Source organism: Carassius carassius, chromosome 45 (assembly GCF_963082965.1).
Source record: "Carassius carassius chromosome 45, fCarCar2.1, whole genome shotgun sequence".
Lineage (NCBI taxonomy): Eukaryota > Metazoa > Chordata > Actinopteri > Cypriniformes > Cyprinidae > Carassius > Carassius carassius.
This window is the reverse complement of record NC_081799.1, coordinates 22,542,702-22,556,587: the sequence shown is the minus strand read 5'-3', so window position 1 is coordinate 22,556,587 and position 13,886 is coordinate 22,542,702. Positions and strand designations below refer to the sequence as shown.

The 13,886-nt window shown below is 35.7% G+C and overlaps 3 protein-coding genes across 3 annotated transcripts; 1 reads left to right on the top strand and 2 right to left on the bottom strand.

Moving 5' to 3' along the window:
- Nucleotides 1-52: 52 nt before the first annotated feature.
- sec14l7 (SEC14-like lipid binding 7) lies at nucleotides 53-6,452 on the bottom strand. Its single transcript, XM_059539563.1, has 12 exons — nucleotides 6,301-6,452; nucleotides 5,581-5,656; nucleotides 4,593-4,636; nucleotides 4,296-4,358; nucleotides 4,019-4,207; nucleotides 3,593-3,688; nucleotides 2,414-2,474; nucleotides 2,233-2,316; nucleotides 2,013-2,119; nucleotides 1,426-1,565; nucleotides 1,118-1,287; nucleotides 53-816 (listed from the first exon to the last, which is right to left on the bottom strand). The coding sequence occupies exons 1-12, from the start codon at nucleotides 6,352-6,354 to the stop codon at nucleotides 713-715; spliced, it is 1,188 nt and encodes a 395-aa protein (XP_059395546.1). The 5' UTR covers nucleotides 6,355-6,452; the 3' UTR covers nucleotides 53-712.
- A 607-nt stretch (nucleotides 6,453-7,059) lies between these two features.
- On the top strand, nucleotides 7,060-8,880 carry tuba7l (tubulin, alpha 7 like). Its single transcript, XM_059538643.1, is given in 6 exon segments — nucleotides 7,060-7,101; nucleotides 8,046-8,250; nucleotides 8,253-8,364; nucleotides 8,366-8,421; nucleotides 8,593-8,816; nucleotides 8,818-8,880. Coding segments are annotated over 6 exon segments (702 nt in total).
- Nucleotides 8,881-8,922: 42 nt separating this feature from the next.
- On the bottom strand, nucleotides 8,923-13,694 carry vps37bb (VPS37B subunit of ESCRT-I b). The gene is made up of 4 exons (XM_059538703.1): nucleotides 13,502-13,694; nucleotides 12,316-12,487; nucleotides 10,687-10,757; nucleotides 8,923-10,607 (listed from the first exon to the last, which is right to left on the bottom strand). Exons 1-4 carry the CDS (start codon nucleotides 13,604-13,606, stop codon nucleotides 10,206-10,208), a joined length of 750 nt encoding a protein of 249 aa, XP_059394686.1. The 5' UTR covers nucleotides 13,607-13,694; the 3' UTR covers nucleotides 8,923-10,205.
- Between the last annotated feature and the right edge of the window lie 192 nt (nucleotides 13,695-13,886).

The following is a 13,886-nucleotide window of genomic DNA, read 5'->3' as shown; positions in this document are numbered from 1 at the left end:
CTGCAATAATGTAATACATCTTTAGGTTTGTTGTTTGTGGTAGCGTGTAAACTCAATGTCATTGTGTTTATTGACCATCACTGCATTTCGTCATTTGTAAAATGTGATGCAAGTGCGTCCTCTAGTGTTACAAATAAACACCAACTCATCAACAGTTTTTTTCATCAAGTGTTTTCTTAAATGCATTTTATTTTTAGATAATCGCGGAATTATGTGCACTTTAAAAACATTCTCCAAATTGAATATTACAAAGATTTATATAATCTTGCTATTACTGAAGCATTTACTCATTACATACACTGACATGGGTAAGCTGCATTATAATTACTGATTCAATGTTATATATATTGAGAGATATTCTCAATAGCCTATATTCACAATTATTTCACATCTACTGATCAAATATTTAATACTTTATGAGTCCACACTGCTTTCATTTGTCATACACAATTATAATTCAAATCCTGGAAATGGTTCATACAACATCCTTAAGGAACTGCTTGTGTACAATCACTTTTCATAATTATCTATAGTAATTTGCTTACAGATAGAATAATTATATAAAAACTTTGAAATAAAAAAAAAACACTTTGTTTTTTCTTTCTCTTGTTGAACATAGTGTGTTCAAAGTCCATGATGTAAGGACTTGGGTAGGCCTAATCTTATTTTATGCTAATGGCTATATGATATAAAGTCTAATTCCAGTCAAGTTTTATGCCTGTTTTTCTGTAAGTCCTTCAGGTAGAAGCACATCCACAGTGAAGCTGACCTTCTTTGAATGTAGCACACTGTAAGTGTTGTCAAACCAAACCACATCTACAGAGAAAAATACATTGTTATCAGCATAAATAATAATAAATTATTAGAAAAGCACCAAAAACTAAGCTTGATTCCCTTACAGGATATATGTAATAAAAACTTTTTATCTCACAAGTCAGATTTTTCTTCTCTTTTTTTCCAGAATTGGTATTTTTATTTTCATCTCACAAATCAGATTTTATATTTTGCAATTCTCAGTATTTAAAGAAAAAAGTCTGAATTGTAAGATAAAAAGACTTCCATGGTGGAAACAAGCTTCCATAAAAAAACTCAAATGTCAAACTTAAAACAAACGTACAGATGCCCGGCTCCTCGCAGGTGTAGGACCCCTCTTCTGGAACGAGGTGGGAATTGTAACGTTCGGTGGGCAGTATTGCCTGCATGGCTTCTACTTTTTTAGTCTCATTCCCTTTCGTCTTCAGGAAAAGTCCAAAACCGATATCAGACCCCTCGCTCGCAAACTGCCATCTAGATTAAGAAAACACAGTGTGTTACTAGTTTAACCACAAAAGAAAATTGCAATAGTAGCGTACATATGGAATATATTGCATGCTGTTTTGCTAAACAATTATGCATAACAACTAGCACTTAACATGTGGTACTTACCGTAGTACGCAGTTTGGAAAGAGCACCTCATAATCTAGCTGGTATGATGAGCCACGGCTAATAGTGATGCACTGGTCATACTTCATTTTGATAGAGTCGCGCACATAGTAAGACTTCGGCACTACACCACCATAACATAACTGAGAGGAAGACGTCAGATGAGTAAAGGCAACTAACAAAATATTGGTATTTTGAATAGACTTGCATTCAAAAGTTTGGGGTTGGTAAGACTTTTGAATGTTTTTGGAAGAAAACTCAACAAGGATGCATTTATTTGATCAGAAATACAGTAAAAACAATAATATTGAGAAATGTTATTACTATTTAAAATAGCCGTTTTCTACTTGAAAATATTTCAAAATGAAATGTATTCCTATGATGCAAAGCTGAATTTCCAGCATCATTACTGCACTCTTTAGTGTCAAATGATCCTTCAGAAATCATTCCAATATTCTGATTTGCTGCTTATTATCAATGTGGAAAACTTTTTATTTCGTGTAAACCATGATACACTTCAACTGTGATCTTACTGAGCCCAAACCAAAACAGTAAGGTATGTTATTCTCCTGTTCACTAGTAAACCGCACCATGGTTTTACAGAGAGGGTCTCCATCAGGATCAGTCATGGATCCCCCATAAACCGCAGGTAACTGATCTGCATCCACATAGCTCCTCAACACCTCTTTCCAGTTGGCTGGAAGGTAGAGATCACAAGAGAAACTGTCATTCATGCAGGATGAGTTACACACCAAAGTCAACAGAATTGTGATGTTATCCTTAACAAACAGCACCAATGAGACAACTTACAACCCAGCACAGCAATCTTCTGCCGTGTTTCCTCACGCAAGAAGTGTTTGACCAAGTTATATGCAATAGGGAAGAGTTTAGGGGCTGTAGAAAGAAGAATTTATAATTAAAAGCATTCAAAACTGGTTATTATCGAACAATATTACGCTGAAGTGATTTCACTGGTGCAACGATTACTCACCTTTGATTAAAAGCACCTTTTTTAGGCTCTCTGGATAGTTCTCTTCAAACATGGTCAGAATCTGCAGGGGAAAATACCACAATATAACAATTTTCAATGTCATATTTAATTTGAGATGTGAAGAAGGAAGGACTTTAAAGCATATGTTACAAATGTTTATAGGAATATTTCACCCCAAAATGAAAACTTGCTGACAGTTTACTCACCCTTGAATCATTCAAAATGTAGATGAGTTTGTTTATTCATCATATGAGATGTAAAGAAATGTAGCATTACATCACTTGCTCACCAATGGATGCTCTGTAGTGAATGGGTGCCGTCAGAATGAGAGTCACTCATCACAGACAACACAGTTATACACAAATAATCCACACCACTCCAGTTCATCGATTAATATCTATTGAAGTGAGAGGCTGCATGTTCGTAAGAAACAAATTTATCATTAAGATATTTTTAACTGTAAACCATCACTTCTGTACAAAATATAAGTCCTTCCTCCACTAAAAAAAGTCCCCTGTTGGCCTCTCAGATCAAAATCCACTCTTAATTTGTTGAACTGTTCTGGAATATTTTTGCTTGTAAATGGTGCTTGATCTTTGCATATTTCTCTCCTGATTCAGATGAGATTATATTTTTTTACTGGAGATAGCAACATTATATATTACGGACTTGTCATTTAGTCAATAAAACAACAGTATAAAGTAAACACAGTTTTTCTCTTCACAAGATGTTAATTGATGGACTGGAGTGGTGTGGATTGCTTGTGGATTATTGTGATGTTTTTATCAGCTGTTTGGACTCTCATTCTGACGGCACCCATTCACTACAGAGGATCCATTGGTGAGTGAGTGATGAAATGCAACATTTCTTAAAATCTGTTACAATGAATTCAATGAAACAAATTCAAGTTCATCCTGGATGACCTGCGAGTGAGTAAAATTTTCATTTTTGGGTGAACTATTTATAAAAGAAAATAATTTGTGATAAATTTCTTATTCATTTATATAATGTATTTACTGACTGGCAAATAACAAGAAAGATTTAAGCTCACACACACCAAAGCTCAATGTGTCTGAGCATGTGGCTAAAATACAAACAATTATACAAAATAATATTAAAAGTTTAATTATTATTGGACCTCAAAAGGACTAAGCTGTACTAAAAGCATCATGTTCCTACCTCACCATACATCTCAACGGCAGGCTTCCAAAGATGCTTCATGCCAAGCCCCTCACAGTCATAAATGATAGTGATTGATTCAATATACTTGCCAAGCTGATGAATAAGATCACCCAAAAACAATAAAGAATAAAAAAACACAGACATGATCACTGCAGATGGGAAGCAGATTTGAATGTTCAAATAATAAAATATCACATCACACTCATTACACTTTTAAAAATAAAGGTTCCAAAAGAGCAGCAATGCCATAAAAGAAAAGTTTTTTGTGAACCTTTCAGTGAACAGTTCTTAAATGAAATATATATATTTATGGATGTTAAATCTTCTTGATGGATCTACAGATGCCAGAACCTTTATTTTTTGAGTGCAGAAAACAAAGTCTGTGTATTCTTAGTAATTTGGTCTTTATTTGACAGACTGTACCTTTTTAGACTGCTTCTCACACTCTCGTCGTAGAAGTTCAGCATCTCTGACTTTGGTCCTCAGGCAGTCTTGTTTGCTAGCTGACAGTAAAAGGCCCTTTGGATCAAGAGGGCCGATGATATCGTACCAGACAGGACTTCCTTCACGATCATAGCCACACAATCCCCCTGCCACATAGCGCTCAATGACCTGGACGGAGAAAAACAACATAAGCTTGTTAGGCAAGGCTATTTTCATTTTGAGATCATGATAAAAAATTGAAACTGTCCTGACATACCTCAGGTGGCTTCCAGTCGTCAATGATGGTGTCTACTTTCATATGCTTGCGAAACTCCAGATGCTGGAGTACAAAGATGTTGATATATGTAAGGCAAATTCTGGTTTGCTTCATGCATTATTCAAAGTGGCTGTATTACAGAAATCCTATCTTATATTATAAAAAAAATAAAATATTTCCTAAGTGAAATATTCATGGTTGCTAAACAAATTTGATAGGATTCTGAGTTAGGATGTTTCTGTAATTCAGCCTCAGATGTTTAAAGCGCTTGTAAATTCATTTAAGCTGTGATATTACCTTTCTAATCATTGCCTCAGATTTCGGGACATTGAAGCTTCTAGCTGCAAACAAGATATAAAAGCAAACTTAAAATGTATTTTATATAATGTACACTAAAACAATTAGAAACTTGCGCTACTTGTAGAAATTACTTTGAAATGATTTTCATCCGGAAACGACTAGAAAATATCACAAATAATTACATAGAACACTTTGAAATAAATATGACATTTTGAGCTAGAATTATTTTTTTTTATACATATACTCCTATAATTTTTATTTCATTTACAACTTCTAAAAATCATTTTTAAAGTAAACTGCATTACTCTACAGTCCTGATTCTTTTATTTAAATGCAAAATAGGAAAATGTGTACAAGAAATGTCAGATTTCTATGCTGCTCTTTCCCAGATGAATCACAATTAAAGGCTGAATGCAGCTGAGGAGGACTTTAGGATATTATACAATAATGTAGTGCAAAGGGTGAGAGCAAATAATTTTGGAACGGTCAAAAATCACAGGTGAAGGGAGATAAACACTGACGCATACATTCACAAGAATGTCACCTTGAACTTCTCTCTCAAAACGTAAAGTCAACAGATGGTTGTGATGTTCTGCCTCAACATACAATATTGATTTCTAGATAAAACTGGTTAAGATGAAGCAATCGGACATGCAAAAATGAAAAAACATCTCAGAAATAACTTTTTTGTTTCGTGGAAGAGTACTTGCATATATTGTCCTCCATATACACGCAAGTGTTTGCTTAGGATTACTGTAGATCTGGCAGTCTGTTCATCAACACACGGGTTCATGGGGTCAAAAGGTCACCCATAGATAGCCTTGACCATGCAGTCAGAGTCAGAGATAATTTAATGGCAAAAACTTTAGCAGGCTTCCACTACATTCATACAAAAGTTACCTGAAATCAAATTCCCAAGGACAGTTTCTGAGAACCATACTCTGATCAGATGTTTGTATTATTATAATTTTAAATCCTTTCTCACCCCTGAGCCACCGGAGCAGATAATGGTCAGTCTGATTGGGCAGTTGATCCAACACATCTGCTATTTTCTCCCGAAACTAATTAAACAAATAGCATTAAAATATATAAACAAATCTTTGACAGGAATATGGTTAACTCTGAAGATTAGTTTTGTATGCTTTATTACATTTTAATATAAGGTCATACCACCGTTCAAAGTCTGGGGTCTTTATGTTTTTGAGAAAGAAAAAAAAGTCTCAAAGCTACAGTAAAAACAGTGATGTGAAATATTATTATAGTTTAACTTTCAGCACCATTACTTAATCTTAAGTGTCACGTGATCCTTCAGAAATCATTCTTATGTGTTGATTTGCAGCTCAAGTACCATTTATTATTATTAGTTGTGATTCTTGCCATAATATTTTTTGATTATTTCATGATCAGAACGACCAAAACAACAGCATGTATCTGAAATAGAAATCTTATGTAATTTAATGAATATCTTTACTCTCACTTTTGATAACTTGAATACATTTTTGCTGAATAAAATTATTCTTTTCTATAAATAAATAAACTTACTGACCCCAAACCTCAGAACCGTCGTGTGTATCGTATTTTATATTAAAACTTATATGTTAACAGTTATAAGTCTTAAACGAAACTATGAATGACACTCAAAATATATCAACATATCCTGGAAAATCAGGAATAAAATAAAAATATTTTTTCTGCATTTACTTGCCTGTGCTAAAGCCCCAGTTTGTTTGGGACTGAGGTCTCCTACTCGTCCGCTCATGTTGACAGCATCACAAACACATCAGCATTGAGTTCTCGCGCTCATGCAGCTGATATTTATACCCGGCTCACGAGAGCCGCGCGCGCTGATGGGAAGACAAGGCACGCGTAGCCAAGACAATGAATGAAAGATACAGCGTCATTCTGAAACGATGCATGACAACGAATCTCTGATATTGTTCTGCAACCATGCACTACAATAGTTGTTTACATCCGTGAAATATCCTACAGACGATTAACGTACCCCCACCTCCCCCCCTTTTTCTTTCTTGCACGACATTTTATTAACATATATCTACAATTTGACAGTACTGGTAAACACATTAGTAAAATATTTCGATTTATATTTATCATAACTTAAATTTCCGTTATATTAGGATTATATTCAAATATTTAATATGTGGACCAATAATAATGCTCCAGCAAGTGATTGACATTTATACACAGAAATAAGCTACCGTCGTTGGTCAGAATGCATTTACAATTATTTACATGTCAAAATACCATAGTACAGTTAGTGTAACCACTGTAAATCGTAATTAAAATAGTGTAAGAATCTTTTTGTGTGTGTGTGTGTGTAATGACTAATATCAACTTACAAACGTTTATTGTAGTAAAAGTAATGGTATTTTGAAAGAAACAGGTTACCTAACCATGAAGATTGTTTTGTATGATTAATAGACCATTTACTTTATTAATACACGGAATGGGTCTTTTTGAACGATATGATTGTGCAAATTACTCTATTGTATTAACCATTTTCTTGCTAGGCCAACATTTTCACTTTTCTGCTGACATCATCAAACCCTCTCATTTTTTTCAACACTTCCTGTCCAAAAATCTGTCAAACAGAGACCCTTTTCGCCGTCTCAGTGTTATTTTAGTATTAACAACATAAACCTTTATACTATTGCATTTTTTTAATGTTTTGATTTGTCTCTTGTTTGTTTATTTTTAATCTATGAGCTATTTTTATTTATTAATGTTTTAAATATTTGTATTATTTAGGTTTGATTTATTTTATCTCGGTTTTAGTTCGGTTTCAATTTTATTTTTTTAATTTTAAGTCATTAAAGCAAAATTTCGAAATATTGTTTAATTTTTTATCTATGATTTTTTTCCAGCGTTATTTCAGTTAACAAAACATGTATTAATAGTTTTAGTTAAGGACTGTAGCCCTGCGCCATCCAATCAGTTCCTGTGTGTGTTTTTTTTAGCATTATTTTTTCCCATTCAGATGAAGTTCGATCTGGAACATACAGACCGCTGTTTCACCCAAGATAGGTAAGTTTTCTTGCAATTATGTTTTTACAGATTTATTAATAGTTTGTACCTTTTTTAAGTTTAGTGTGACCAGTGCACTAGACTACAAGGATTCCTTATCTTCCACAGCTTTGCTGGTGAAACTGGTTCGGGGTTTGCTGATAGATTTTCATGTAATGCTGACATTAACAAGAATGTTTATAATCACTTGGTCCTTTCTATCGTTCAGTCACTTTATACAGAGACATTTCTCATTTTGAAATCTTCAACACTTCCAAGCTTCACTTAAATATTGTATTAAATGAAAGATATTATAAAATGGGAAATATCTTGGAAACCACCTGTAACACACTGAAGATCCACTAAATTCCAGTCCAGTGGATTACGAAAAACATTGCAAGTACTTCAAACTGTTTTCTGTTTCTTCAGATTTCTACCACAGTGGTAGAGCCCTACAATTCTATTCTGACCACACCCACCACCCTCGAGGCCACCAATGAGGCCATCTATGATATCTGCCAAAATAACCTGGACATAGAGTGGCCTACATACACCAACCTCTTCCACCTCATTGGCCAGATCGTATCATCGATAATCGCCTCCCTGCACTTCGACAGAGCTCTCAACGTTGATCTGACAGGTTCCAAACCAACCTGGTGCTGTATCCTTGCATCCATGTCCCCTGTTCAAATACCATGACATCACACGTGATCTCCACAGAGAAGGCATAACACGCTCAGCTGTCAGTCTGAGAGGACCATTCAGTTTGTTGACTGGTGTCCTACAGGGTTCAAGGTCAGCCTGTGTCTTTTGTATTCTACATTGGATTGTACACCGGAGAACACAAAATTACCATAGCAATATATAGCAAACTATTACAATGCTGTAACAGCATACAATAGTAATGTTGGTAAAAGTTTGCATGCATAGTTTAGGTGTGAAAAGATGTGTTGCATGAACCGTTTTCGTTTTCAAGTTGGTATCAACTACCAGTTGCCGACTGTGGTTCCAGGAGGCAATCTGGCCAAAGTTCAAAGGGCAGTCTGCATGTTGAGCAACACCACAGCCATCGCTGAGGCCTGGGCACGCCTGGATCACAAGTTTGATCCAATGTACGCAAAGAGAGACTTTGTGCACTGGTACGTCGGAGAAGGTATGGAGGAGGGTGAGTTTGCGGAGGCCTGTGAAGATTTAGTTGCTCCTCGAGAAAGATTACGAAGAGGTGGGAGTCGACACTCCCGAAGAGGAAGGAGAAGAAATTTGAGATTACTTTTTTAGGTTCTGAATATAGCAATTAATATAGACATTTCACTTTTGGTAGTCTTTTAGGCATTTATTAATCAGCATAAAAAATAATAATAATAATAATCAAGTCACCGAGAGCCACTAATCAAACAGCTACAATGTACAGTACTTTACATAAGGAGTGTTACAGGTTACCAATACTACAGATAAAACAGCTCAGAAGGATTCTGCACCATTAATGTCTTCAGAAACAGAAAGTTGTAGATGGCTTCGAAGATTTATCAAAGCACAGCGATGGTGTGATTAAATGCTTTCTTCGTCACTTTTTTGTTGGTTCTATTGCAAGGCACATTTGATTTCTTTTAACCTGTACTTACATCAGTATACAGTAAGTGACTTTACTCTCTAACTTCACAGATTTGCATAATAACATCCTTCATATAAAAGTGCACAAGAACTGTCACAACTCAGCATGACAGTTCTTACTTCAAAGTACCTGCACTTCTCTGCAAAGACAGATTTCATCAGTGCCAAAATAGATCGCTTTACATATCTGTAATGTTGTAAACAGTGTTCTAATTATTTTAATAATATAATATTTATATTATTTTGAATATGGTAGCCGTTTAAGGATAGTTTAATTCAGTTTAGGATAATTAAACTGTTTACTTAAGTCTTTCTACAGCAGATTTACTGTCAGGCTGGTCTGTTAATGTCACATTTCATTTCATGTTTAAATGAAATCAAATTGAAGTCCAACAAAGCCACTATATTCAAAACCACTTGACGGAGCGCTCATGGAACAGTTTGAGTGCATCTTTGGTCAGTTTTTAACCCAGAAGTTCAAAATGCCAATATTGTCTGTTGTGGTTACAGGTTTCCACACGGAATATAAAAGTACACAGTAAAGTTGTCTTACATGTGCATAAGGACCTATTTGAACATTTTCAGTTCAACTAGGATATTTACGTAAGAAATGCAATACCCCCCATTGTTTTGAAGTCATTTACATTACTTTTCTGATTAAAACTTTAGATTCTGAATCCTAATCTTGATGCATCTAACAGCACTTTAGGTTATGTAAACAAACGGAAATTAATATGTAGTTAACCAACAGCCAGGTTCACAAGAGCTTTCTGCATTTTCTGCATTGAACATGTGAAAAAAAAGTTCATGCCAAGATACAAAACACATAAGTGGCACAGAATGAGCTGAAATCTGCTGAACATCTGAATTCTTTGTGTACCTGCAGAAACCCAAACCTGTTACGATCAAAGTGCATCTAAAGAAAAAGGTGGAAAATGACATTTCACATTCTAATGGAAATGTTGAGGCAGAAGAACATCATTGCATTATAAAACCTGCCCGCGGGGGAAGACCAGCACCGGGCTCTTGAGGAAGTGCTTGTGGGTGTGGACATGAATATGACGGCACAGTGTTTGGCAGAGGAACACCGATGCTCTGAGGGTTGTAAGGCATTGCCGATGCTTGAGATGTTGGTGCTGGTCTTACGTGAGCTGGAGAACCATTAGCTAGCCTTTGGAAAGGTGCGGTGGAGTTATGGGTCTCCTGAGGTTGTGAAGGATCAGTAGAGGAACCCTGAGGAAGATGAACCCCCTTCAGCACCATCTCCCGGAGCTTATCGATCTTCACACGCCTCAGATGTGCCAGCGTCCTCTTGCTCTGGTAGTCATCAATAAAGCTGTCCAGGGGCAAGGACCCGTCCAAGAATGAATCGGCCATGTTCTACAAAACACATGCGAGAATCTTAACATTGTGTAAAATGTGTCTTGTGGATTTCTGAAAATACGGAAAATATTGTTACCTCTGTTTCTTCTTCGATCTTGGCTCCCTCGGTTTGCAAAAGAGCCAACAATGTGTCAAGTGAACTGTTACCTGAAAAAAGATCCAATTTTTAAAACACGATTACCTGCAAAATAACTTCAATGTTTCATCAGCTGTACTACATTAGCAGTTAGAAAGACACGTTAATACACATTAATTTCTAATTGGACAGTTGATGGGTCATACAGGATACGTTAAAGGAACAGTTCACCCAAAAATTTAAATTTGCTGGAAAAGTGCTCACCCATAGGCCATTGAAGATGTAGATCAGATTGTTTCTTCATCAGAACAGATTTGGAGAAATTTAGCATTACTTAATTCGCTCACCAATAGATCCTCTGCAGTGAATGGGTTCCGTCAGAATGACAGAGAATGAAACATCACAATAATCCACACGACTCCAATCAGTTATTGTCTTTATGATGGAATGAATTTATAATGGATTTGTTTAAAAAGACATTAACTGATGGAGTGGAGTGGTGGGGATTATTTGTAGATTATTGTGATGTTTTTACCAGCTGTTTGGACTCTCATTCTGATGGCACCCATTCACTGCAGAGGATCCATTGGTGAGCAAGTGATGTACTGTCTGCTACATTTCTCCAAATCTAATGAAGAAACAAACTCATCTACATCTTGATCTTGGATTGTCTGATGGCAAGTAAATCTTATGAAAAGGTACATTTTGGGTGAATTATTTCTTTAATAATGTGAGACAGCGCTGTGAGCATTTTGCAATGCTTTTATAAAAATGCTGTACCAGGCAGTCACCAAACAGAGCCATGAAGAGCATAGGTCTGATAATAGAGGGAGTGTTTTACAGTGTGGATAACTTTACATCAGTGTAGAGTTTCTTTGGGAACTTATTCAAGCAGTCTTTGTATCAGTGTAATTCTAAGCTGTCTGCTGTATCCTACTGACCCTGATAAACTCACTTTCAAATCTAAATCATTACGCTGACAACACAAGATAAAGGGTGTCTTAAAATAAAACTGGATAAATATAGAGCACAAAATACAGCCCTTTAACACTGATATTTGTGTGCAGATTTGACCTGGGATGATCAGTACCAGCTGAAGCTGAAATAAAGAGGAAGCATTATGTGACCAAACAGGTTCAGCAGGATGCGTTATTGTTTACATCAAAGAAGGAAGGCAAAGAAGGTTTAGATAAAAGAAAGATGTGCTTTTCCGTGGTCCCGTTTACACTGGAATATTTACATAGTTTAAATTGTGCAAAGTATCTGGATACTCAGGTCATGCTTGTGTTTTGGTGATTTTATTTCCAGGCTGAATGGTTTCTAATGGTTTTGTTTTCATGTTGATGTTCTCTCTACAGTCTTCATACCTTTCATACACAAGTATTTGCATTGCTTTGACTATCTCTGTAGATCCTGCCTTCTCGCATGCCACGATTGGTTGATTATGAACAATGCCTGCACGCTATTGGTCAAACTACTTTTCCGTCATTAGCTTCAGCAAGTATGAAACCAATAGAAAAACTAAGGCAAAACCCGGACACCACTTGATCAATTGGTTTCTCATTTGAAAAGTCAACAAACATTTGTTAAATGGTTTGCGAGTGTGAGTGAGCTGAGTTCATATCTGACCTAGCGTGGACCTGCGGAGCTGGTAGGACTCGTGCAGATCTTGTAAACAGCAGTAGCGTTTGGTCAGCTGGATCTTCTGATGGTCCAGTTCAGGCTGCAGGTTGAGGTTCTGCTCCGCCAGGCTGCGGTTACTGGCAATCGTCAGCTCTTTATTCTGCTGCATGTCCTGCATCTGTGACAGCAGCAGCGCAGAGTCACATCTTTTCAACTACTCAGCAATGCAAAGCAAGATTATATACAAAGCCCATGCACAATACGACAAGGAAATACCAATCCTACAGATAAAACAGTTCAGAAGGATTCTGATTTATCAAAGCACGGCGGTGGAGTGATTAAATGCTTTCTTCATTAATCATAACTTTTTACAAATTAACAAACAAAATAATCTAAAAGGACCTAAATAATTTAATAAAACACTATAATTTAATATATATGTATATTTATATTTAGAAAAAATAATCTAAAAGGACCTAAAATAATTTAATAAAACACTATAATTTAATATGTATATATATATGTACTGTTTAAGATAGTAAAAAAATATTTTATACATTGTTTTGTATAACAATAATTTAATATATAACAATCATTTATATATATATATATATATATATAAATATTATATTTATATAGACAAAAAGTGTAAATATAGCAAAGGAAAATCTATTCATTTAATATTAAATTAAATTATTTTATATAATAGAACAATACAACGTTTACACATATATGATTGATTGTAAATGTTTGTCATTAAAATTAATACAATAAATAATATTCATATTGTATGATAATTTGGATAATAATACAAACATTTTACACTTTGACATTTTTAGACTAAAAATGAAACGAAAGTGGTGGAAAAAATACAAGAAACGCTAATAATAAATAATAAGTCATATTAAGGTATTATCAGCATTGTCATACCAAAGAAACGGAATGTCTGATTGACAGCAGCAGACCGTTCGTACTAAGCAGTCTTCATATCACACTCATCTTATTGTCTTTATTTTATGAGGTCAGTTCATACTGCTTTCATTCTTCACTCCTTCAGTCAACAACACTTCCCAAAAACCAACACTGCTGTAGTCTCTGTCCAAGAATCCAACAAAATAACCCGAAACACGAAAGCTCGAACAACTGTAACTGATCATATCACCATATCATCATATTCCGGGATTAAACCCACCTCCTCCATCTCCCGGACCATTCCCCGGAGCTTGTCATCGTCCTCCAGCAGTTCGTTCAGCTGTGTGGAAGAGTACGACTGCAGTCTGTTCTCGAAGCCGGACATTTCTCCCGTGGCTTTGTTATTGTGTCTCTCCGCTCCGCCGCCGCAGGGAAGTCTCTTGAGTTGCTCCCCGACCGGAAGTCGAGTGATTCCCGTCAAATCAGCGCGTGTGAATGGACGTGACGTCACGTACGTGGACGTGCGAGCGACGTCAATAGGCCATTCATGGCGAAGGATTTAGGAAACAGTTTTTACGTAAACATATCATTTGATTAACATCTCTACAGTATATTTCGGTTAATAATAACGTTCCTATTATCTGTAATTAATGTATTAATAATTT

What these genes read in the sequence shown, in the direction of transcription:
- vps37bb (XM_059538703.1), bottom strand. Translation starts at nt 13,606, where the DNA reads ATGTCCGGCTTCGAGAACAGACTGCAGTCGTACTCTTCCACACAGCTG. An exon ending in TGGTCCGGGAGATGGAGGAG is followed by an intron (nt 12,488 to 13,501) that starts GTGGGTTTAATC and finishes CTGCTGTCACAG; the next exon opens with ATGCAGGACATGCAGCAGAA. An exon ending in AGATCGAAGAAGAAACAGAG is followed by an intron (nt 10,608 to 10,686) that starts GTAACAATATTT and finishes TGTGTTTTGTAG; the next exon opens with AACATGGCCGATTCATTCTT.
- sec14l7 (XM_059539563.1), bottom strand. Translation starts at nt 6,354, where the DNA reads ATGAGCGGACGAGTAGGAGACCTCAGTCCCAAACAAACTGGGGCTTTA. An exon ending in AAACTGGGGCTTTAGCACAG is followed by an intron (nt 5,657 to 6,300) that starts GCAAGTAAATGC and finishes TTGTTTAATTAG; the next exon opens with TTTCGGGAGAAAATAGCAGA. An exon ending in CCGTTGAGATGTATGGTGAG is followed by an intron (nt 2,475 to 3,592) that starts GTAGGAACATGA and finishes TTTCCCCTGCAG; the next exon opens with ATTCTGACCATGTTTGAAGA.